The 26627-nt window shown below is 39.3% G+C and overlaps 1 protein-coding gene and 1 pseudogene across 1 annotated transcript; one reads left to right on the top strand and one right to left on the bottom strand.

The window, feature by feature from the left end:
* Positions 1-2402: 2402 nt before the first annotated feature.
* Positions 2403-26584, bottom strand: DCTN6 (dynactin subunit 6). The gene is made up of 7 exons (XM_028087584.2): positions 26497-26584; positions 18362-18426; positions 8979-9084; positions 7532-7620; positions 6032-6079; positions 4693-4835; positions 2403-2874 (listed from the first exon to the last, which is right to left on the bottom strand). The coding sequence occupies exons 1-7, from the start codon at positions 26517-26519 to the stop codon at positions 2776-2778; spliced, it is 573 nt and encodes a 190-aa protein (XP_027943385.1). The 5' UTR covers positions 26520-26584; the 3' UTR covers positions 2403-2775.
* Positions 15382-15948, top strand: LOC114196780 (dr1-associated corepressor pseudogene; annotated as a pseudogene).
* Positions 26585-26627: the final 43 nt, after the last annotated feature.

Raw genomic sequence — 26627 nt, 5'->3', positions numbered from 1 at the left:
CATGAGGATACCCAACAGCCCAGTGGAGAGGCTCACACAGTACAGAACGGAGGCCTCCTGCCAACAGCCCTGTGAGGCAGTCATCTTATAAGCGGACCAGCCAGCCCCAGTCAAGTCTTCGGGTGACTGCAGGTCTGACTGCTTGAGAGAAACATGAGGCACACTGAGCCAGAACCGCCAGTTGAGCCACTCCTAGATTTGACCTGCATGTAAGATAATAAATGCTCACTGTATTAAGCTGCTATACTTTGGGGTAATTTTCTACACAGTACAGATAACTATTATAGCGTGTGTTCATGGATGAATAAGAGAGCAGTGTGAAGTACCCTTTCTAGACCTGATCCTATCCAACTGGTGAAAATCTATCATTTGACCCAAGAGCTATTGCCATGTTGCAGTTAGACGTTGTGATAAAATGGTTTCTTTCTTCTCCCTGCCCAGTTGCTACTTTTTATGTTCCAAACATGTCAGGGTTTGTCCTACCCCTTAGCATAACTGCCCAGAATGTCTGTGATGAAGTTTGAGTGCAGTCTCGGTGAGACAGAGACTATTAGTAAGAGAAGGCGGTAGCCTGGCTATGGAGAAGCCCCAAAGAGTGAAGTTTGTGCAATACACTGTCTGGGCTTTGGTTCTTTGTCCCAAAGAGTCAGGAACTATATTTTTCAGAATGTTCAGAACTCATAGACTAAATTGACAGACTTCGGGGCCGAACTATACAAACTAAATTCACATGAGACTAATGTATAAATCAGAAAGCTTCTCTGATTTTGCTATGTGTGGAACGGAATTCCGATGCTCTCATCCAGAGTTCCTCCTTTTCCTGAATGATAGCTCGGAGGTCATATTAGCAAATCAGAAGGTGGTTCAGTTAAGCTTGCAATTAGAGCCCAAAGTGGTGAGTCTCAAGTATGTTCTTCCCAAACTGCAGCAAGTCTTGATAAACTGATACTACCTGAAGAAAAGAACACTTTGGGCCACTAAACTGCTCACATGTCTTGGATTCAGTACCTCCCTTCCATGGATAACACCGTATGTACTGTCATATTTTGTTTCTCCAAACTCTTGGCAAATTGACTATTTCTGTACACATTTTCTTTCTCAAATGAGTTAGTATCACTTCTAGAAAACAGTGGGGCTCATCTCACCACATGCTGACTTAATTAGTTTAAATCTCGGGGGGTATCTTATTACCATGTCCTTGGAGGTGTCTCACTGTTGTCTTCACACATTACCTGTACAGTTTGGATCACAGGACATTTATTAGCATATCAGAGCTTGTCCAGAGATAATATTTTGGAACTGGCATAGCCTATGACAGGCAGTTTTGTAATTTCTGATCTTTTATCTAGAAAATTTCCATGATCAACAAAATCTGAAGTTAAGATCACCAGGGGCAGAAAAATGAATAAACAGCAATTATCAAAAATAGGGCATTTATGTGATGTTATCTTCTTTTCAATCCGCTATAGGTGGTAGTACATGTCATGAGTGTTCTTACCAAAACTGAATCATTCAAATTTAGAACAGAGGTTAATTTGTACCTGTCAGTTTCAGAACTTCAAAAATTGTTTTTACTATGTAAGTATTTAATTTTAAGAGAAAATATCTTAGTATTTAATGTCTTAGTATGAATTAACAGCTATTGATTCGGAGCGCCTGGGTGGCTCAGTCGTTAAGCGTCTGCCTTTGGCTCAGGTTATGATTGCAGGGTCCTGGGATCGAGCCCCGCGTCAGGCTCCCTGCTCGGCGGGAAGCCTGCTTCTCCCTCTCCCACTCCCCCTGCTTGTGTTCCCTTTCTTGCTGTCTCCCCTCTGTCAAAGAGATAAAAATCTTTAAAAAAATAAAATATAACTCTCCCTTAAAAAAAAAACAAAACAGCTATTGATTCAAAAGTTGAAAAGTCTGTTCCATCAAATGTATGCACTTGAATTATTAAAACTTAGATGACAACAAAATCCTTAATGTTGCCATTATGTAATTAGATAAATTATAACAACATCAACAGTCATGTTGATATATGATGTAGTATGCCAAAATCATTTCATCAATTTATAAATATATCAAAATCTCTTTTAGTTTTACTGCCTTCTGAAACCCAGGACCATTCAATGCTCATTTACTTGTCATTTTCATCAGAGATCATTCTTACTGATTTTGTATGCTACTGAATACATTTTTCCCTAATTATTTTTTACTAAAATGAAAATTTTTTCTTGGAAACAAAATTAAGTCAAATTAATTCAACAGCTGCTGAAATTTCACCTGAAATTTTAAACAGCTCCAAAGCCACAAAAGGAGAAGATAAACACATTAGTTTTAATATAGCTAGTATGCAATAAAAATGAAAAGATCTATTTTGGGAAAGTTAACACAAGTAGAAAAATCGACTAAAGTATGTTCACTAAAGTCCTGTCATTAGCACTTTTATTTAGTACAATATATGCTAGAATATAAATACATAACAATATGTCCTTTCTTATCACGGGGAATCTTTTATACAACTAAAATCCATGGCCAGCATTTTATATGACAAAAGAAAAATAAACCAAACCTGTAAATTCTCAGAAAAGGAGCAAGGATATAGGAAAATAATGCATTTTATATAAATTATAGAGGACAGTTACAGTGAAAATCCATTACCTTCCTCTCTCACTCAATTTTACAAAATAAACTCAACATGTGTTATTCTGGGAACTGCTAAGAGTGCATGAACACTGGCCCTTTCAAAAGACAGTGGTCAAAGACAAACTGTTATCTTGATGTCATGTATTGTTCTTAGTTCTTAACTGGAGTTGAGTTTCCTTTCATAGTCTTCTTTAGGTGGTGGTAGTTTGGCAAGATTTTCATCAGGAAATCCAGCTGTAGTGTCTGGGGCTAAAAAGATAAGATAATTAAGGACTGACAAGCAGAAAGCAAAATTAAGAGTAGCAGGCAGAAATAATTACCACCAGGCCAGGGAAATACAGGTGATTTTCACTGGCTTATTTTTGCTTACCTGTTTGTTTAATTTACAGTGAATGTATGTTAAGTTTGGTAATAAGAAAAAGCCAAAAGATTTTACACAGAAAAAATATACACAACTCAGTTTTCAACACTGCTTTTGTAGACTTTACCCTGGCCTCCAAAAAATTAAACAGTTCTAATCGCAGACAACAACGTAAGTAGAAACCTGGAGCACGCGGATTCCCACAGGACCTACACAGCACACAGCTGCAGTCCTCATCGGCTCTTCACTCGTCCCGCATCAGCTTTGCCCAGACTTCCCTCACTGTGAAACTCACGAGGGGCACTCATGACAAACACGGAATTTTAGGCCCTTGCCCTAGACACTGTGATTCAATAAGTCTGGGGAATCCTTCTTTTAATAAGGACCTCTACGTGATCACTGTGATCACTGAAATGTGGAAAACAGTAGGTGTTAAACTTCAGATATTCTTACTTACTTAATTCTAATCTCCCTCAACCCAATTGGTTTCTCCCTCTTCAATCAGTTTTGCTGTTATGCAGAATGACAGTGAAAAGAAAAACTGATTTGTTCTTATTGCCTTTTTAGTCTATGGAAGTCATACTTGCTTATAATAGTAATAAAAGCCAAATGTTAGAGAAACAGAATACCCCAAAGAGAACTGGAGTTTTAATTTCTGATAAAGTATGGCTAAGAATCAGATGCAAAGTGATAAATGTCTTGAAAAATATTTTCTTTTGGGGGGATGGGAAAGAGGCTGGGTAACTAAAGCACTATATTGTGGGCCAAGCAATGAGGCTCAAAACCTCAATCAGAATGTCTTCTGTCCAAAGAAAGCCCCAAATGCCCTATCTTATTTATCTCCTAAATGAAACTCTAAATACATGTTCTTCATTATTCTTGGTTCTTAGGAGGAAGAAAAGATAATTTCTCATAAGCCAGGAAAATATCCAAACACATTTGCATATTCAGAAACTGTGTTTACTTTCAAGTCGTCTGTGTTGGCAAACTAAAAGATGGATCCTAGTTGGCTGTTCAATATAAATTTGGTAGGGTCATTCCTTACCCTGGAGGATTAATATTTTAAGAGTGAATCAACAGTTTTAAAGTTTGGTGATGCATCTTCGGTGAAAACACTTAAGACCAGAAATAACATCTCTGGATTTTCTTTTTTTCTCACTATCAATTTGTCATTGTCATCTTTATATATATTTTTGATAATAACTTAAAGACTGAATAATTTCATTGCAAATAAATTCTAGCTTTAGGAATGTTTCCTTGATGTTTTATTTTAATCATTTTCTTTTTAAATAGCAGACTGCTGCCCCATTAAAACAATTATGTGGTATTTTGGGGAAAATCAGCAGCCCTAGAAAGAACTTTTTTTGTGGAAATATAATTAACATACAGTGTTATATTAGTTTCAAGTGTACAACATAGTGACTCAACAATTCTAAACATTACTCCCCGTGCTCACCAGGATAAATGTAGTCACCATCACCAACCTTGCAACATTATTATTACAATATTACTGACTACATTCCCTGTGCTGTACTTTTCATCTCTGTGACTTATTTATTTTATAATAACTGGAAGTTTGTAGCTCTTAATCCTCTATTTCATACATCCCCTCCACCCACCTTCCCTGTGGCAACCACCAGTTTGTTCTCTGTATTTAAGTCTTTGTTTCTTTTAGAAAGAACTCTTTTTAAGACAGGTTCTAGTACCTGTGGTCGCTCAGTCTGCACCCGACGAAGGCAGTCTGCACCATAGATCACTGTATTCTCAGGGATGACTTCAAACGTATTCAGGTTGCAGCAAGCCCCAATGATGCAACCACTTGTCAATATTACGTTTCTGCCCACATATGCTGCAGTAAAAACACAGAAAGAACTGCAATTTAAGACAAATGAGTAGAACATTAATATTTTTCTAAAATGACTGAAGTATTAAATTGCAAACTAGCCTAAAGAAAATTAAAGGAAATATTTCAGTTCAGAGTTTGTAAAGCAGGCAGGCGCCTGACTAGTATTAAATGAATTAAAACAGAGCTTTGCTCACTAGTTGTGTGACCTTGGGCAAGTCACTGTAAATTCTTTGAGCAAGTTTATCTATAAGATGGAAAGACTGAACTACTTACAGTTTGTTTTAAGGAATAAGTGAGATATTAAATGTAAAGTGCTGAGCAAAGGTTTGACACATAGTAAGTATATAATAAATAGAAAATAACGATGATAGTAATAATTGGTATTCCAAATTAAAGTAAAAACCATTAAGTAGATTAATGAAAAGTCTAATTTTATTAATTAAAAAAAGAAACATTTTCTTTCACACCAATCAGGACCATCAAAGATAAATCATTATTCTTTTTTTTTAAAAATCATTATTCTAAAGATGTCTCATTGTTCAGGTTCTTTCTGGACTATAGTGGGACACGATGCTCTTGGAGCTGCTTTCCAGTAGTGGTGGTGACTTACAAGACCTCCTGCCTAGCTCCATTTATAAGTAGCTTCCATTTGTTCCTGACTGGCTAGGGTAAAGGAGTCCTGCAATTAAAGAAAGCAAACTGCTATAGAAAATGATTTTTTTCCTTTAATTCTGCAATTATATTAATCAACTAAATTATCACTGACATTAGTATTTAGCAGTAATCTTTTTCAAATCTTTCATCTGAACATTATGGTTTAATTCAATCCTTATTTAAATGTACACAGCTGAATTTTTTTTTTTAAGAGAGGGAGGGAGGGGCAGAGGGAGAAGAAGAGAATCTTAAGCAGGCTCCACGCCCAGCCTGGAGCCTGACATGAGGCTCAATTTCACAACCCTGAGATCAAAATCAAGAGTCAGATGCTTAACCGACTGAGCTACCCAGGCAGACCCACGGCTGAATTTTTAATTCAATGTATTAAACATAGGCAAAGAATTAGTCTCATAACTATTTTAGTCCACTTTCAACCATACCTTCCTTCCACTTTGCCATATTTTTTACTTAGGTTGTTCTCCAGGACACAATAAAGAGACAGGAGGTAATCACTTTTCACAATAAAATTTCCAAACGTAGCTTACCTTTTGATTCAATAACATTATTATCTCCCATTTTCATGGCTTGGGAATCTGTAAGCCAGAGTTAAGTAAATATTGTAAATGGGTTCATCTTTTTTTCCCTCCACTAATTCACTATATCCTTTTTTTTTTAAAGATTTTATTTATTTATTTATTTGTCAGAGAGAGAAAACGAGCACAAGCAGGGGGAGCGGCAGGCAGGGGGGAGAGGCAGGCTCCCGCTGGGCAAGAACTGATGCCAGGACTCGATCCCAGGACACTGGGATCATGACCTGAACTGAAGGCAGATGCTTAACCCACTGAGCCACCCAGGTGTCCCTAATTCACTATACCCTTATCCTGCCTGGGGCAGAGGACAAAGGCATGGGAAGGGCCACGCAGCCCCAGTCTGACCAGAACTGCTTGCTCAGGGAAGCCTGAAAGTAAAGTTTTCATCTTTAAATGTAAGTGTCTCTAAGCAGATATAAATGCCTTCTATATTTTTTAAAGAAATAAGCATCTTTTACCCCAATTCTGAGTAATATATTTTCAAGATTGTCTTAAGAAAATTAAAGTTACTTATCACCAAATCACTTAAAGCTAACACTAACAGTCTGATATATCTTTATATAAATACATATAATTCCCTTTATATAACTGGGAATCAAACTGTATAAAATCAAACTGTATAAACTTTCACAGCTCACTTTATTTGGTTCAATTAACTTTGCAAGCAAGCATTATTCCATACCATTAAAATCTTTATTTTTATTTTTTTTTTAAAGATTTTATTTATTTATTCATGAGAGACAGAGAGAGAGGCAGAGGGAGAAGTAGGCTCCCAAGGAGCAGGGAGCCCGATGCGGGACTCGATCCCAGGACCCTGGGATCATGACCTGAGCTGAAGGCAGACACTTAACCATCTGAGCCACCCAGGCGCCCCCATTAAAATCTTTAAAAACATAGTTTAAAATGACTGCTTAATGGCCTTAATAGTCCATTTTGTGTATATAGCTTAATTTATTTAAATATTTTGCTATTTAAACATTTAGATTTTTTTCCTCCAAGTTTTCCTATCAAAAAATAATGTTTTGCTGACACCATGAAAGCATTTTACTATCTTTTTAGAGTACAAAAATCAAGCACAAGAACTGGCAGCACTTCAGGGGAAAAAAAACAAAGAATGAAATATTTCCATCCCTATCCACCATTTCTTTGCATCAGACAACATTCTGTTAACCTAAACTATATAGGAACCAAATGGACAGAGCTGTGGTTCCTAAATCAGGATGGAAGCCAGGATTCCTGTTTCTATGTCTACTGCTACTCAGTCACTGCTACCTGTCAACAAGTTGTGCAACAGGAGCAAGATGGTACCTAAAGATATGTATGTGTGTGCATGAACACATGCTTAGAGTATATTTGATATATTTGATAGCTAAAACATGATAATTTCTATGGAATACATTTGATTACTAAAGACAGCTGGGAAAAAGAGTTTACTTAAATTATTGTAAAGGATACAACAGCCAACTTCAAACACATTATTGGTGCCAATGATCATAGGTTTCGGTTCTGGATCTTCAGCATCAGGGGTGATATTATCAGGGTGACTATAAAAAGAAGAGACAAATTATCAAAGTCAATAATGCAATAAGCAATTCTCTTGTTTTAGAATTCGGGTTCATTCTTTCAATTTTACCTTCATCAAGCTTAAAATATGTAACTATATAAGTACTTTCTTAATCCAAGTGAATTATTTATCCTCTGTGCTGAAGAACTGATTCTGAGTTGAAAAAGAACTACTGAAACGTAAAGAAGCCCGAGGCAGATGCCTAAAGAAGTCATAGATCAGCTTTCCTTTGCTTATTATTAAAGCTCAAAGCCCAGACGGCCTTTTCCAGGACAAGGTAAAAATGTTGCTGGCTATCATTTTTTAGCTTGTTAAATTAGAATCAAAATCAGGCCTGGCTTGAAAATTTTCCATTCTTAATAATCATTTGAGATTGTGAAATGCAAACAGATATTCACATCAAATAATTATTTTATGCTGTTAGGTAGTTTGAAATATTTGGAACATAAAATGTTTGTGGTCTAAGAGGAAGCCATTTTTTAAATGGAGCTTTATCTCTGACAGTTGAGTTACTACAGAATATAGCTGTTGTCAACTGACTTACACTAAAGGTGCCAAAATAGATTTTAAAAAGAAACTGCTTAATATAGTAAGAAACTCCCAAATTCTAAGTAAGCGTTAAGACAAATCAACCTCTTTATCACAGTTAAATATTTTCCCAAGGTCTTTCTTACAAATTCCATACATTGTTGCTATAAATTAGGTATAAGCTTGAATTTCCTGCCAAAATTTTATCTAGAAAGCTTTACAAATGCTTATGAGAATTTCATAGGTATTACAGTCTAGTTCACTAAGATCATGTACATGTTTAATATTTTTTTATTTCTTTAATCTTCAAAGTTAAATATTGCCTCTAGAACCCCCCAAATTCTCAAATATAATTCTGGGTGCTACCCCCACAAAGCATATGAAAATATACATCAGAGTTAAGTTCATGTGTCTGGGCATGAGTAATAACATTTCAGCCAGAACTGAGAAATCCAATCAAAAGACTCTCTTCAGGGTGGTCAGCACAGCACTTAGTCGCCTGGAATCAGGAAATGTCTGCTTAAGGCACAGAAGAGATAGTGACACGTAAGGGTAAGGTTAATCAGACCCAGAGGGATTCTAGCCAGCCACTGACGAGTTCTCTCACCTTGGACAAGTCTCTTCACCTATCTGGTCTCTGGTTTCCTCGTTTACTAATTACTTATGTTGAAAAAATCCTTAATGTTTCTCTAGTTCTAAAATAGTGGGCTTTCTAGATGTCTGTTGTAAAAGGTTCCTATAGATAGCTGAAATTAACAAAAACACAATCTGTGGTCCTTAGTTCAGAGTATCTGTAAGAGTCGTACTCACGCATTTATGATAAGCGCCTGTTCTTCTATGAGGTTACCTTCACCAATCACTATCGGCCCGGCTTCGGCAATAATCCTCGCTTTAGGGTGGATCACTGTCCTAGGTCCTGTTAAAAATACGATGAAATGGAATTATTGGTGGAGGCTACGCTTCCAACAGGAGGGGAGAAGAAGATCGAAGGGGGTCGAGGCCATTAGGAGGCACATTTTCTAAAGCAGGCAGGCACCACACTAGGCACTTTACAAACGTTATCTCCTCAGCTATTATCAATACTAGTTCGTGCCAAATCTCAAGCCAAGGTGAGTGGAGACAGCACAGGCTCTGGGGCCAGACAGCCCTGGCTCACCAGCTATTTGGAAGCCTCTGTTATCTCAGCAGTGAAATGGGGGTGGTGAGAATACCAGTCTCCCAGAGTCGTTGTAAGGATTAGATGAGATTATGTTTGTAGACACGGTATTCTGGCACATTGTTGGCAATAAAAATTAATTCCCTTCCATGCTTTGCTTTCCCTCATAAAAGTGAGGCTCTCTTTGCTTACAACACTGGTGCTTTCTCATGCTAGTGAACCACATGACGCTTTCTTATGCTAGTGAACTGCACAGTTAGTCTTTTTAAGTGGCTTAGAGGAAATATGGGTGGAAAGGGAGACAGGAAATATGTAAACTAACCTCGTCTTTGTTACTTTGTCACCATCCCTACAACAAGCCTAACCAATGGAAGGAGGCGGAGCTTCTGTTGTGTCTGAACTAAGATACAATTTTAACCAGGTAAAGGTTGAAAAAGGTTACAGGGAGGCAGTGGAAGGAGACAAACCTGGTTACTGGATTCCTAAGGCTCTGAAATAGGCTGACTGAGGCAATGTCTCCCATCTCAAACCGAAGGGAGCAGGAAGGGGTCTTAGCACATCCATTTCACCATAAGGGTGGAGCAGGCAGTGCACTGCTCAAACAGGGATCCGATTCTGGAGTGCTAACACATTCCTTCCCCTGGTTCCTAACTTCCTGGAAGGCCTTGCTAGCATTTTGGTGATAATGAAACCACTCATGAGAAAATACCACCTCACTTTCGCCACTCCCTGCAGCACCAGCCCCACCCACCCCCAAGGCCAAGGCTATTTTTATTGGTAAACAAGCTGACATAACCGACTCTGAAAGTAAGAAAGAGTGGGCAAAAGTGTTGCCAGAAGGTGGGGAGGCAGTCAGGAAGATGCCAGTGTCCATGTCATTCAGTATTCGTGTAAATTAATTTACTCAACAATCACTATCTGCTTGTGACAGGCAAGATTCGTGCTATACGTCACAGGGAAACATAAAGGAATACAGGCTACTTTTGCCCTTTTCAGCTTGCCGATCTTCTTTGTTTTGTTTATCTTGAAAACTGGAAATACTTAACATACTCACACACAAATGTATTAAAATAAATAAGGAGGTGTTCCTGGTGCCTAGAGAATTGGAATGAACCTCTGTGCAGCTTTATTTTTCCCCTAACAATGAAGAGCTGGGGACTGATAAGGAGGGTGGGGCCCAAGACAGGATGCAGAGTCAAAGGACCGCATGGTCTGATAAGAAACAACATGAGAGAGGCTTTGTTATTTCTGTCACCTCTGGCTCCCCAAATCCTCAGCTGCCAAATTAAAATTTCTCTGGCAACTTCTATTCAGAATAGAAGATGGGATCTCTCGGATCTCTGGGAAGGTTCTCAAGTGAACATGTATGCCTTTTTTTCTTTGTTAAAAAAAGACACACATTTATAGAAGTGTATGTGCCCATTATAAAAATCCAAACAAAGCAAAAAGTGAAAGATCCTCTCTTTATGCTAATCCTATTCCCTAGAGGTAACTAGTTTGGGATATATTATTCCAGACTTAGTTCTACTGTATACTTAAGACCTGTAAATGTCACTGTATGTAAAATAGATTTCATCACAAAGTTAAAAGAATAGAATTTGAAGGTGGAAAAATATGGATTATAGGCACATAGTTTTTTTTTTTAATCAAGGAATAGTATTTATTATTCTGCAATATGCATTATTCACCTGAAAAGTCATGGTGATTTTTCCATAGAAGTACATTTAGCTAGCTATTCTTTTCAATGGCTAAATAGTATTTCATATCATATTAACATACCATAATTTATGTAACCAAGCCCTTAATAATGGGCATTTAGATGTTATCACTTTTGGTGGAGAGGTGCTAAATAATGCTGAAACAAACACTGGATTCCTTTTGTTTTGTTTTGTTTTTTAAGATTTTACTTATTTATTTAAGAGAGAGAGAATGAGAGATAGAGAGCATGAGAGGGAAGAGGGTCAGAGAGCAGGGAGCCCAATGCGGGACTCGATCGCAGGACTCCAGGATCATGACCTGAGCTGAAGGCAGTCGCTTAACCAACTGAGCCATCCAGGCGCCCTGGATTCCTTTGAAATGAGAAATTTCTTATAGGTCTTCCAGCTATGTGAACCAATTTAAGTCTGTCGTTTGCACAATCCCAGATTTGCATTTTACTTTAAAATGTTCTATGATAGGGGCACCTGGTGGCTCAGTTGGTTAAGCGTGTGCCTTCGGCTCAGGTCATGAACCCAGGGTCCTGGGATGGAGCCCCACATTGGGTTCTCTGCTCCACTGTGAGCCTGCTTCTTCCTCTCCCTCTGCCCCTCCCCCAGCTCGTGCTCACTCTTGCTCTGCGCACGCGCTCTCTCAAATAAAATCTTAAAAATAAAATAAAATAAATGTTCTATGATAAAAGGGACAAATCATTCAGTTTTAGGTTCTTTGTAATTATAGCCCTGCCAGCACCCCATCCCGTCTAGAAAGCCCAGACTCTGGCCTCTACCACGTAAAGGCTAAATGCTTCATCTCTCAAATGACTGTTCTCTCATCTATAAAAAGATGAGATCTAGAGCAACCTACTTCATTGTGTTGAAGTGTGGATTATACGAAATAATGTCTCAAAGGGAGATCACAGGGTCTGGCCCACAGCTGTTAAAAATGGGAGGTTCATCGCTATCTGACACCAAAAGCTATTTGTGTAACTATCATAATACGCAAAAATCTCCTTCTGATCTGAGAAACAGAAAAAGAGTCCACTTTACTCCTCTACTCAGGTTATTAGGGTGATAACTTGTTTTAACCAGCGGGGAGAAATTTACATATTACTGTAAAATAGTAAGAGAAATTTAAAAAGTATTTTCCATGCTAGCATTAGAATCTTAGACGGGGAAGAGATCATCATGCTGTGATAGAAAGCAGATCTGCTGCTACCGCTAGATAAGAAGCCAGAGGCACCTGATATTCTGCTCAGTCCTCCAGCGGTAGCTTTTGACAACAAGCAGACTTGCAAGAAGCTACCTGAGAATGGACTAGTATGAAAAGGTTATCACTGAAACCTGTCTTTCTTTAAAAGTTCCTCTAAAGAGTAGCTTTGAAAACAACTGATATTTCCATTTTTCAAAATGATATAAAATACATGTTAATTATACAAACACAAATTTAAAAAAATGAACTCAAGTCCCCATGTCTTATACAATTTTTAAATATAGTGCCTGAGCTATTTTAACCAGGCATTTTATTGTTGTTATTATCATTACTAATAAGCTAGCTAGAAGATAAACTGGAAAACTCTTGGTTAGAAATCTGAGGGCCCTGAGATAAAAAGCAGGATCACCAGCCTGGGTGAGACCTGCACTTAAGACTGCACCTCCCCCTGCTGGCAGCACTGCCAAACTACAAGTCCTCGTGTTTCCGGGCGGAAAGAACTTAAAGGTGAGAGAATCAACTTTGTGAATTGTGAAGTAACAACAAAAGTCATGGGTGATCATAAACTGTCTGGTCTTTTGGAGCAGAGACTAGAGAGGTTAGTACACATGTACTTCAGCATGTGACTGCTAAGATTTTGGTTTGGAGAGCTTGCTAAAGGGATGTTCCGACGCAGGTGTGCGGTCCACAGTGTGGGCTTTGTCTCTGCACAGTTTTGTGCTGGAGGTTGGCACCAGAGAGTGCAGGAGTCCAAGTGCTATTCCAAGTCCTGGGCGGCCGCAGTGGACTAAAATGTGGGCACAGACTGCTCCACACTCTTCTACATGCGAGAAACACTTTTACCTAGAATGGGTCTGATTTCAAAGCAAGTTTAAGGGTCTTGAGGTTAAAATGCTTTAAAAATAAAAATCTGTCACCATGAAAAGATTTTTTTTAAGGTTGTTGTGAACTTTCTTGGAGCTCTCACTGGCAGGGTAGTTTGTATATTTTCTTACCAAATGTGATGAAACCCTATTTGGCTTATCTCCTTGTTTGGATAAATGTGTCTAGAGTTGGAGTTGCCTTACCGGCTGATGAATTATTTTTCTAAATGGTTGGCTGGGCTTGATGCAACACAGCCAGAAAGGCATTCCTCGCATCAAATTTCCATTCCCCTCATTTGGTAAAGGACATTTTTCCTGTCTATCTTTGCCACAGAAAGCAATCTTTGTGCACATTTTCATATGTCAATAAATAGTTCAAAAAGCCATAAGCTTTTTCCTTTGAAAATTAAAACAATTCTTTTTACCTGTAAGCTGAAGTACCTGTAAGAACTGCTTTATATTTGATGAATTTCAAGTCAAAGCCACCGCTCTGCCTTATTGAAAAAGATTTCCATGGTAAAGGGAAGCTTTTGATCTGTATTAAAAACTCTAATGGAGAGAAAGAGTAAGTGGGACAAAGGGCTTCCATCTCAAAGTTTTACCACTGTGTGGAGTTCTGCCTTCCTACTGCAATGGCCCAACCAAGCCCTGTCCTAAGACAAGGAGACTGATTTTCACTCTATAATGGGACTGCAGAACTCGCTTAGAAGTAACTTTCTGAAATTTTTCAGCTTTCAAAGCAAGATTTAAGGAAATAATGCATGGCCCAGGAATCAAGGCAGCCTAATTACAAACAGGCTTGATACTATGAAACCTTGTTTACCCACATTGTAATTAACAAAAGGGCTGTTATTTTTCCCAAGGTCTGTTTCCTAGCAGCCTCTAATGAAAGGGGTCAAGGCTCCAGCAGAGCCTCAAGTCATAGAGTTTCTGCTTAAGGACAATACTTCAAAGCTTCAGACTAGTTTCTTTGATAAACCAAATACCTGATTTTCTAGGAGAATAGAAGATCAGGTTTAAATCTACTACACCACTGAAACATAGTGAAGGAAAAAATTACTTTCCTTCCGAAATATTTCAGAATGGAATAATTTGGTAGGAGTATAACCAACTAGGGGATGGAAAGTTATGCATAACATTCTGTGAAAAATCCATTAATTCAACTATACTGAAGTTTATTGCTACTTAACCCAGAAATTAGAGCTTATTAAGCGTTCAAATCTCCCTATCCATAGCATAAGAGAAAAAGACTTTATTCTGCTAAGTTAAGCAAAAACAAACAAACAAAACCAATAAAAGCCATACATTGAAAAACAAAACAAAACAAAACAAAACATGGTGGAGAGAGTGAGTTTTAATTAAATGACTTTTCTCTACTCTCCCAGTTGATTGAACTTCGTATCTCCTTGGAGCTTTTTAATCTGATATGTTACAACAGAAATAAGAATAGCAGTCAAATGATTTTATATTTATATATATTTGGAGGGGGAACACAGGGAGAGGGAGAGAGAGCATCTTAAGCAGTCTCTATGCTCAGGGCACCCAGCACGGAGCCTGAGGTGGGACTCAGTCTCACAACCCTGAGATCAAGACCAGAGGCGAGGTCAGGAGTCAGACATTTAACCCTGAGCTATGCAGGCATCCCTGATTAGAGATCTCTTATACCAAATATAACAATGATAGAAATGGCTATCTAAATACCGATTCTGGAAAGTTTCCATACTTATATATATAATTAAAGAAACACACACAAAACAAAAAAACAAAAAGATAAGAAACTCATAATGAAAATGAAAACTTGTAAAAGATCAAACAGTGGTAACTATATCACTTCTGAATCTTTTCCTTAATTTAAAAAATTGAGATGTTTCTGTAAAGTATTTCAGCAAATTTCCTTTTTAAAAAAAACTGGGTCAAAAATAAGCATAACAAATATTAACTTAGATCCATTCTATGATAAGCTTCAAATCACTAGTTAAAAAATTATTACCACTTCTTATGCTATAAACTATCATTGAAAATCTGTATTGAACTGTCATTTTACATTTTAACGACAAAGCCATGTGCTATCAGCTAGAGGAAAAACTTATATGGAAAGTAGATTTAAAACACTATTTCCTTACATAATTGCAACATTTAGGGAAGGTAGGTTGTTAATAAGGATAAAGAAAGGAGAAGAGCCTGGCGGTGGGGGGGGGGAACTGTGGGGGGCAGCGGCGAGCAGCCCTGGGGGTTGGGAAGCTGTGGGCGGCGGCACTGGGCCACGCGTGTCCAGAGAGGCCCTAAGATGCTGAGCAAGAAGAAAACTTATAACGCGCGGTTCCCGCCGGCACGGATCAAGATCGTGGAAACTGACGAAGAAATTGGGAAGGTGGCAGCGGCAGTGCCTGTCATCATCTCCTGGGCGCTTGAGCTATTCCTGAGTGGCTGTTGAAGAAGGCTCACCAGGTGACCCAGTCCCGAAACGCCGAGACCATGACCACATCCCACCTGAAGCAGTGTGCTGAGCTGGAGCAGCAGTATGACCTCTTCTTGAAGGACCTGGTGGCCTCTCTGCCTGACATGCAGGGAGACGGGGAAGACAACCACATGACAGGGACAAGGGTACCCACAGGGGCCGGAAGAATGGTGGGATGGGAAGCAAAAGCCAGGACAAGAAGCTGTCAGGGACGGACTGGGAGCGGGAGGAGGAGGAGTCTGATGACACAGACACTGATGGGGAAGAGGAGACATCACAGGGTCCACCCCAGGCCAGCCATCCCCCTGCCCACTTCCAGACCCCCTGACACCCTTCATGCCCTTCACCTCGACTCTGCCTCTGCCCCCAGCACCCCCGGGGCCCCTCAGCAGCTGACACAGAGGCCACGCCCCCTTTTAGTTGGTTTTAGTTGCTCTGGGGGGAGAAGATAGAGCTGTTCTTAAATTTATCAAAAAATTAATAATAAAAGCGGGGTTAAGAAAGGAGAGGAACACAAGGTAGTGAAAGACAGCAGGAGAAACAGGAGAAGTGAGCACTGACTCCTGATACCCTCATGCCCCAATCCTATGCTAGCAGCCAGTGGTCCACCTTTCCTTTTCATAGGAGAAAGCCTTTCCTGCTATTCTACAAAAGCTTCTACAAGTAACAGGAGTTTTTTCCAAATCAGAAATACACATACACACAAACATGTATGTACACCTTTGTATGTTTATGCCAGCAGAAGTATCTCTACTATCTATCTGTTATATAGTAGATATAATATATTTAGTTTAGAATGGGGAAGAAGTAGAAATGAAAGGGAAAATTTGTGTAATTAGCTACATTATTTTAGTCTTACTTTCCTTCTAATTGTAGAATACCTTGTGAGCTAATGAGGGTTATTCCTCAAATCATGACGGAAACCATAAAAATATCAGATTAAAAATAATGCAGAACAGCACTTTGATAAACATGTGGCCATCATGATTTCTCCACATAAAAAGTTTGCAAGCAGTTTAGGAATTAAAGAGTTAACAGCACTGAACAGAAACTGGGTCATCTTCTAAACTTTGAAATTCTGTCTATTTAAAGTAATTAAATAAACCAACCTGGCAAATTCCTAATGATGTTCCATAATACCGGCACAATCTTTACTTGTTCTCCAAGACATGATACCTAAATTGGTTGGAGGCTTAGACTTAGTAAAATTCACAATTTTTTTTTCTATTAAAGATACTGTTAGTATAAGGGGACAGGGCATATTTTCTCTCTGAAAGCTCTACTCTGGTAACGTGCAGCTGCTAGTTAAGGATGGACTCACGTTAGTAAAGCTCCAAGGGCATGATATGCAGTAAAAACATATGTAAAAGAACAAGTGGCTAAAATCTAAGTTTGGGAGAACTTAATCATGTCCATATAAGCAAGGTGCCACCTGTTAAACTGTTCATTTGATTTCAATGTTGGATCTCACCTCTAGCAAGGCTACACAATGTTAAGATTTAACGGTGCGATTAGCTAGTGTTAGGATTTGGGCAATGACTTTCACAAATAGTCTCTTATCGAATCCTTCAAAAAGCTATGAGGTAGGCACTCCTATTTTGCATGTCACAAAAACTGCTATTTGCCACTAGGTATTCATGCTTCCCTTTTCCCTGGTAACAGAACCTATATTGGGCTGAAGGAAGCAAAGCGCCCAGTTCAGACTATGATCTCCCAGCCTTCCCTGCAGTTAGATGTGTCCATGACACTAAATCCAAGGCATCACACAAAGAGAGATTGTGTGGAACTTTCAGGAAGACTATTTAAAGGAAGCTGACTCAACTAGGAGGTACACCCTTTGTCTCCACTTCTTCCCTTTCTTATCCAAGATCACTCTTAGTGCTTTAAGCTATCGCATTCTGGCCTACAAGGCTGGAGCTCCTGAACAATCAACTAACTAACTGAATTGCCTACCTCTATACTTATTTATATAAAAGAATAAACCTTTGCATAGTTTAAGCCACCACTATATGCAGCTGAACCTAATTCTAATACACACAATTATCCACGGATGGGGAAAATGAAGGTTGTTGAGGTTTAGTAGTATAATCAAGGTAAAGAGTATAATCAGCAGGTAAAGAGCAAGGATGCTAACCCAGGTCTCTCAGACTCCATGGTCCACACTGTTAACAGTAGTACATAAGCTCCATGAAGGCAGTACCTTTGTCTGCTGTGTTCACTGCTGTGTCCCTAGGGCCAGCATAGTGCCAGGCACACAGTAGGTACACAACTGATGTCTCTCAAACAAATGAATGACTTTATTATACTGCCTCATTATTTTATCAGATAGATGTTTCAATATAGAGTCCATCAAGGGGCCTGGCTGGCTCAGGGGGTGGAGCATGCAACTCGATCTCAGGGTTTTGAGTTGGAGCCGCATGTTGGGTGTAGAGATTACTTAAAAGTAAAATCTTAAAAAAGTGTCCATCGGGGCGCCTGGGTGGCTCAGTCGTTAAGCGTCTGCCTTTGGCTCAGGTCATGATCCCAGGGTCCTGGGATCGAGCCCCGCATCGGGGTCCCTGCTCCGCGGGAAGCCGGCTTCTCCCTCTCCCACTCCCCCTGCTTGTGTTCCCTCTCTCACTGTCTCTGTCAAATAAATAAATAAAACTTAAAAAAAAAAACACTTATAGGAAAAATAAATTATTTGGTCAATAAAAATAGGACATCAGTGAAACAGATACATATATAAAACCTAATTAACTGTAAAGTACTGAAATAAATTAAAATACATCAATTTTTGAGAAACAACACTAATAAACTATTTTCTTACCTATAGTTACATCACCCCGGATTTCACTTTCTACACACACAACTGCTCCAGGAGCAATCTTCACACTGTAGAAAGAAAAAGGTAATATTCACCATGGGTATGTTTTTGTTTTTGTTTTTTTTTAAAGATTTTATTTATTCATGAGAGACAGAGGAGGAGAGAGAGAGAGAGGAGAGAGAGAAGCAGGCTCCCAAGGAGCGGGGAGCCCAATGCGGGACTCGATCCCAGGACCCCGGGATCATGACCTGAACCAAAGGCAGACGCTTAACCATCTGAGCCACCCAGGCGCCCCCACCATGGGTATGTTTTAAAAATATTGTTATAGAAGTTAACTTGACACTGCAGTGAGAAAATGGTTTAAAAAATGGATTTAAAAAAACTGTAAGAGAATAAGGTATTTAATACATTATAAAATTCTCAGGAGGCATACTATCCATCAGGCTAAAATCAATAAGGATACCTTATTAAAATGCTTGAGGGAGCGCCTCGGTGAGTCAGTGGCTTAACCAACTGACTCTTGGTTTCTCCTCAGGTCATGATCTCAGGGTCATGGGATTGAGCCCCGTGTCAGGCTCTGTGCTCAGCGGGGAGTCTGCTTGAAATTCTCTCTCCCTCTGTCCCCATCCCCTTCACGTACTCTCATTCTCTAAAATAAATAAATAAATTTTTTTTAAAGATTTTGTTTATTTATCTGATAGAGATAGAGACCACAAGCAGGCAGAGCAGCAGGCAGAGGGACAGGAAGAAGCGGCTCTCCGCCGAGCAGGACCCTGGGATCATGACCCGAGCTGAAGGCAGCCGCTTAACCAACAGAGCCACCCAGGAAACCCAATAAATAAGTCTTTTAAAAAATAATAGTAATAAAATGCTTGAGAAAAGAGGCTTCGGATTCTTTTAACACCAGCACTGTTTCCAAATAGGATAAAGCTGAATACAACCTAACTATCCAATAGTAAGGGACTGGTTAACAAACTATGGTACACCACAGTCTAACACACAGTCGTAAAAAAAGAAAGAACAACCCTTTATTATGTAAAGATCTGGAACAATTTCCAAGCTATATTAAGTCAAAAAAAGTCAAAGCCAGAAAATGGATGGTATATAACACACTGTTATTTTTGTAAAAAGGAAAAAAAGAATGTACATTCAAAATATTTAACAACCAGCAAGGTAATACTAATATAGAAATCAATGTAGAGATTCAAAATTTACAAAGATTCCTATTTATTCTCTAACTATATATGTTATAAAACTGCTTATCAAGTGAAATAAGTTGGAGTGCAAACTGTCCCAAAATTACCAACTTCCAAATAATTTACTGATGCTTTTTGGCATTCTGTAACGTCCTGTTTGACACAGCTGAATCGAGCTAAATGCTACCTTAACTGGGCCATGAGCTGCCATGCAGAACTATACCAAACGATTTCCCCCTTAAATTGATAATCATTTGGTAACTTGTTCTTATTAAGAATTTTCCTTAGTAGTAATGGTATTATTGATGGTGTTAAATGTGTACTCAGCTTCTATAAAATAGCAGCAATACCATTATAGCTATTTTGACTTTATAATCCTATTTGGATTTTTCAAAATTTTGATTTCTAGTTGTTCACTGCAAGTATATAGAAACACAATAATTTTGGGGGTTGCCTGAGTGGCTCAGTCGGTTAAGCATTGGACTCCTGTCTCAGCTCTTGATTTCAGGATCATGAGTTCAAACCGCCATTAGGCTCCATGCTGGGTGTGGAGCCTACTTAAAAAAAAAAAAAGAAAAGAAATAGAATAATTTTGTATATTGACTTTGTTTCTTAAAATCTTGCTAAACCCACTCAGTTCACATAGATTCTCTGGGATTTCTCACATAAAGAATTTTGTAGTCTGTGAATGGGGCAGTTTTATTTCTTCTTTTCCAATCTGTATGCATATTATTTCTTTTTCTTGTCTTATTGCCCTGGCTAAGACTTTCAGTACGATGTTTAATATCCTTAGCCTGTTCTGGCTCTGTAAGATCAACAAAACCTATCAAAACTATCTTTCTAAGCCATGAATGATGATGCATTTTAAATAAATTATTAAAACCTGGTATGTAAAACAGTTGAAACCTTCTTGACCAAAATGTTCATGCTTTGGTTTATAAATTTTCTAAAGACTTGTTTTCTTATTTTAGCAAATATGTTTTCAACCAGTAAGAACCATAAATGTAGAGTGTAATGATTCATTCATATCAATATTATCTTTTAAGTTCTACAAATAGCCATGTATGAAAATACTTGCTTATTTTTAACTTATAGTAGATAGTATAAAAATGTTAATGGTACTTTCTATTTGTTTTTCATGTCTTTTTTGGGACATTTCTTTGGTTAAAAAATTGTTATTGCCAGGTTTTCTTTTTTTCCAAATGTTTTACTGTGAGACAGGTTCATGTTTTTGTATTTGTCCTCCTTGATGAATGCAAATTTTCATTACATGTAACATGAACTTAAACAGGACATGCTTGCCATTCTAACAAAATATTTTAAGTGATTAGCACATTAAATTTCTCTAACTTTTGAGCATCACTTACAAATGATGCAACCAATACAGCTGCACTAGTGCATAACTGCTGAATATTTGTATTTGCTTGAATATTTCCAAACTATCTCTAGAGGAACAGACAAGGTACTAATAATTACATCACCTTCAGAGAGAGGAACTGGACAGCAGGGACACAATGGCAGACAGAAAATTTTTCATTACATGCCCATTTTTTAACTGTTTGCATTTTGAATCCTACAATGCACTGCCTATTCAATATATAAATAAATAAAACAATAAAGAGCGATAAAATTTTCTTAACACCAGGTGCTAAGGGGGTCCTGGATTCATTTCCATAATTGGGATGAAACTTTATCCCTATTTTCTTAAAAAGTCTCCCTCAAATCATGATCCCTATATGCCCTCCCCCACTTTATTTTACCTAAAAATACTTTCTTATAACTCTTAAGTATCATTTAATTAATTTTAGACTTCTTAATTTCCCTTTAAGACCAGTTTTTTTTTTTAAAGATTTATTTGTTTGAGAGAGAGAGAGCACCAGTGGGAGGGACAGAGGGAGAGAGAATCTCAAGCAGACTCCGCCCTTGAGCCCGATGTTGGGCTTGATCTCACAACCTTGGGATCACTACCTGAACCAAAACCAAGAGTCCGATGCTTAACCCACTGTGCCACCCAGGTGTCCCAACACCAATGTTTTGTTCTTTAAATCGTTCCCATTGCTTCAACAACAATCCTCTTTAACCAAGGATAAAATTATTATTCATGGGGCGCCTGGGTGGCTCAGTTGTTAAGCGTCTGCCTTCGGCTAAGGTCATGGTCCCAGGGTCCTGGGATTGAGCCCCATATCGGGCTCTCTGCTCAGTGGGAAGCCTGCTTCTCCCTCTCCCACTTCCCCTGCTTGTGTTCCCTCTCTAGCTGTGTCTCTGTCAAATAAATAAAATCTTAAAAAAAAAATTATTATTCATTAGTATCACTTCTCATTACTTCCAATCATCAATAACCAGCTATCACAAACATAACCCTATTATGCCATATTCACAATGTCATTGGTTATAGTATTTCCAAGACCATTGTCTATACCTGTTCTGTATCATATTACATCCAGGATGCTTGATACTGTACTAGCAGAAACATGACACAAGTCAATGTAAATAAGAAATAAAGGGTTTTCTTATGAAATAAATATGAATACTTGGAATAGTCAGTATGATCATATTCTGGTCCATTTCTTGTATTAGTTTGTTCAGGGTAATGAGGTGTTTTTGCTTTTCTATTTATGATGGCTATCAAATGATGATGCACCTATAATTTAAGACACTGGGACACTTTTGTTGACAATATCAGGGCACTTCTTGGAAAATACTGTACCAGTATGCATCAGTAATCATCAACACAGTCACAATGTTTGACCTTGCAAATCTATTCTGGAGTTCTATCATCAAGAATTCAATAGGAGGGGGGCGCCTGGGTGGCTCAGTCGTTAAGCATCTGCCTTCGGCTCAGGTCATGATCCCAGGGTCCTGGGATCGAGCCCTGCATTGGGCTCCCTGCTCCGTGCGAAGCCTGCTTCTCCCTCTCCCACTCCCCCTGCTTGTGCTCCCTCTCTCACTGTGTCTCTCTCTGTCAAATAAATAAATAAAATCTTAAAAAAAAAAAAAGAATTCAATAGGAGGAATATATATGCACAAATTGGCAATGTTATTTAGAATAATGAAACCAGGGAGGAGGAGTACTGAAATAAAATATAATCATCAACTTATTGGAACACTATATACTCCCTAACAATAAAAAGCAAGATAAAACTATCTTTTTATAATAAAGTTTGCTCCTCCCTGTGGGAACTGCACTCGAGACATCAGGCCCAGAGGGAGGTAATGATGATAGAGCAACAGTGAGTCCACCAGCTCCCCTTTCCCTGTGTTGTTTAGTTTAGCCCACCAGCTCCCCTTCCAGTTGTTTAGTTCTCATTCTTAATTATGGACCGAGAGCCAGAGATTATCAGATAAATCAGGAAAACCTCCAACTAAAAAGGAAAAAAGCAAAACAAAGAGGGAAAAAATAGTTTGAGGAAACATAGACAATTCAGGTAGTAAAAGAAAACTTAAAAAAAAAAAACACCTTATAATTCAGAGAAATAAGAGACACTACTGCACAGAACAAGACAGAAGTCTATGAAAAAGGAACAAAGTCTAAGAAAGGGCTCCTAGAGATTAAAAACATGACCAAAAATTGAAATCACTAGGAGTGAGGTTAAAAAAAAGAGCTCTTCCAGAAAGTAGAACAAAATGGAAAAAAGAAAAGAAAATAGGACAGAAAAAAAATGAGAAAATTAGAGAATCCAAATAAAAGAAATCTCAAGGGGCGCCTGGGTGGTGCTGTCAGTTGAGCGTCCAACTCTTGGGTCAGCTTAGGTCATGATTTCATGGGTCCTGGGATAGAGCCCCGCATTGCATTGGGCTCCAGCTCAGCAGGGAGTCTGCTTTTCTCTCTCTTTGTCTCTGCCCCTCCCACTGTGCTCTCTCCCTCTAAGGAAAAAAAAAATAAAAAAGAAAATCTCAAAAGGAGAGAGAAAAGAATTTGTGGTAAAAACAATTACAGAATAATACAAGAAAACTTCCCACTACTAAAGGATATTAATCTCAACTCTAAAGGGATGCAAATGCAAAGGACCCATGCCAAGTAACAGCATCTTAAAATTTCTGAATGCCATGCTAAAGATTCTTATAGTTTTCAGAACAAAAAAAAAAAAAAAACCAAAACAAAAAACAAAAATAAAGTCACACACAGGGATTAAAATCATCAGAATGGCATCAGAGTTCTCAATAGCAATACTGGAGGCTACAAGACCAGAACACCATACGTACAGAATGCTAAGCAAAAACTATGTTCAAACTAGAGCTACCTATCCAGCCAAACTAGCAATCAAGTATGGAAGACATTTTCATACCTACCTTAACAAAAAAAAATTATCTCTTAAGTACTCTTTATTAGGAAGATGCCGAAGGATGTACTAAGCTAAATAAAAGAAAGCCAACATTCTAGAAACAGAGGCCCCAGTGTGTGAGGACAGAGGGGAATTATCAGGACAACAGCCATGTATCAGCCTCAGAGAACAAAGATGATAGAGGGTTTCAAGGGGAAGATCTCCAAGAAAAAAAGAAGACAGATTATGCGATGATTACTAGATATTTGGCATATCTGCTAGAAGATTAGAAAATCATCAGTACATAGAAAAGTAAGGACATGAAAAAAAATGAGGTTATCTTGTTAAATTTTAGATTAACCTAGGTTGATGGTCCACAGAAAATTCAAGAGAAAGACCCAGTAAGTAAGTGAAAACACAGAGCTCATGAGAGTTCTAGACCAGAAATAAAGCTCTGAGAGTCAGCAGGGTACAAACTCTTTAACATGTCTCTCCATCATTCACATTCCAGAATCCCCCTAAATATTCCCTAATACAAGTGCAAAGTAACACCAAAAATATTTTTCTTAAATCACACCAACTTCCCTACTGATAGGGAAAACTAAAAAAAGGAGACATACACAATTTTTTCTCCTACAAATTTCAGTGAACAAACCTTCCTACCGCCAAGTATTTTTTAAAGCTCTAAGTAAAAAGAATATATACCAAACAAAAACTAATAATCCCTGAGTCTATCTTCAAGAAATACTTGTGAGATCAGACACAGCTACATCTGTTTCCATCATTTTGACATATAGTGACTTTCTACAAGGCACAAGTTAATGAAATTCTAGAAATGATGCATCTGGGTTATGTGTCTAACTCTGCTGAAGTCACAGAAAAAATATAATCTTTGTACCCAGTACAAGAAAAATTTTAGTACCATGGAACAGAAAGCAGAAATGGCCCAACCCTCTCATCTTATAGATGAGGAAACTGAAGCCCAGAGACTAGAAATTTCCTGAAACAGTTCGTCCCTGGGGCATCATCGGAACACCAATCATTTCTTTTCTGTTAGCTGAAAATTTCCTGGAAACATCCTGACATGTTGAGTATTTTTTCTGTGAGAGCTGAATGATGCTGTCCTTGAACACATCACCATTTGTAAATGCTATTCCTTTGATGCTTTTCATTTAGAGTGGGTGTGTGTGTTAAAATAATGCAATTTTATTAGGCCCTGGTCAAATAAGTTAGGTTTTATAAAATGCCTCTGTTTTAGACCTTATTTGGGGTTTCCATTTCCTCAGCCTCCCTCTCACAATGATTTTTTAGGAAAAGAGCATTATCTAACATTTAACTTGTCCTAGACAAGTGAGGAGAGGAGCGATTCCCAAGTGTCCCTCTGTTCAGTCTTATGCCTAAGGGAGAGGACCCAGGTAGAGTTTGTGTCCCGATCAGCCTTCTTCTCCCTGAGGCATAAAATAATTAAATTCACGACTAGACCAAATAAACGTGGTCCAAACATCTCCGTGGGGCTGGGGCAAGGGGGCGCTCAGACCGCTGGGAGGAAAAGGCTTAGCCGAGAACCTACTAAAATAACAAGGCAACAATATCATCTCCACCGTACACTACTATATACTGCACACAATTTTCATAGTAGATCTGATCCTCTGCAGCTTATGAAAAAAGATTAGTTACCCGCCTCAATAGAAGAAAACCCTAAATTTTAATTTATTACAACAGAACCAAGATTTGTCGGTTTTCCTGTTCAAAGAAGAGTCAGTAGAGGGTGCTCAACGCTGCTGCTTTCGGAAATCGTTAACATAAGCACTTCTCCCACTCAAGCCGTTCCTTTCCACCACCAGTTTCCAGCAGGGACGACTGCTGGAGGGCGCCTGCGTGGCTCAGTTCGTTAAGCGACCGCCTTCGGCTCAGGTCATGATCCCGGAGTCCCGGGATCGAGTCCCACATCGGGCTCCCTGCTCAGCGGGGAGTCTGCTTCTCCCTCTGACCCTCTGACCCTCTTCCCTCTCGTGCTCTCTATCTCTCATTCTCTCTCTCTCAAATAAATAAAATCTTAAAAAAAAAAAAAAAAGACTGCTGGAGAGGGCCGCCACCATCGCTGTCCTCACACGCTTGCAAAGGAGCTTATCCACGCCGAGCGGACCGTCTCACACAGTTCTGGTCCAGGCGCAGGCCCCCTTTAGACGAGCGACAGTGACGCGTTTGCGACAGTGACGCGTTTGCACAAACACACACCGCCCACGACGGGCAGGAGGGGACTGGGGTGTGGCCAGCACCGCGGAGGATGCGGCTACAAGCTGCCGACAGTGGCCAGCCGCACAAAACGCAGCAGGATTTGGGGGAGCGGGGGTGTCCCTCCGTGTCCCGGGGCAGTGGGCGACGCCAAGCTCCCCGCGCAAAGCCTCCGGAGACCCTTTCTGCGCCGGCGCGTCGCAGAGGAGGGCGGCGGGATCGAAGAACAAAAACCTTCCTGGCACCGATCCCACATCCCTTCCCAATCCTCCCTCAGATCCACTTCGTCGCCTTCTCCCTCAGGGCCGCCAGGTCTGGGCTTTAAGAACCAGCCCGGCCGAGCACCGGGGATGACACCATCTTAGTCCCTACCACTGGCGCCCAACAGCAGATTTTCCACCCCTGCGGAGTGTAGAAATAGGCTTTTCTCAAACAGCGGACTCACCTCTTTTGAGCCTTCTCCGCCATGGTTTGGACCCTGTCTCCAATTGGAGCGGAGATCGACACAACCGCCTGGATCCAGCGATGATCTCTACAAGCGATTGGAGCGCCTGGCAGGATCGGGAGGGGGCGGGG

This window comes from Eumetopias jubatus, unplaced genomic scaffold (assembly GCF_037043125.1).
Source record: "Eumetopias jubatus isolate StellerSeaLion01/CBP00866 unplaced genomic scaffold, mEumJub1_p1.0 scaffold_2, whole genome shotgun sequence".
Classification (NCBI taxonomy): domain Eukaryota; kingdom Metazoa; phylum Chordata; class Mammalia; order Carnivora; family Otariidae; genus Eumetopias; species Eumetopias jubatus.
This window is presented reverse-complemented; position numbering and strand designations above follow the sequence as displayed.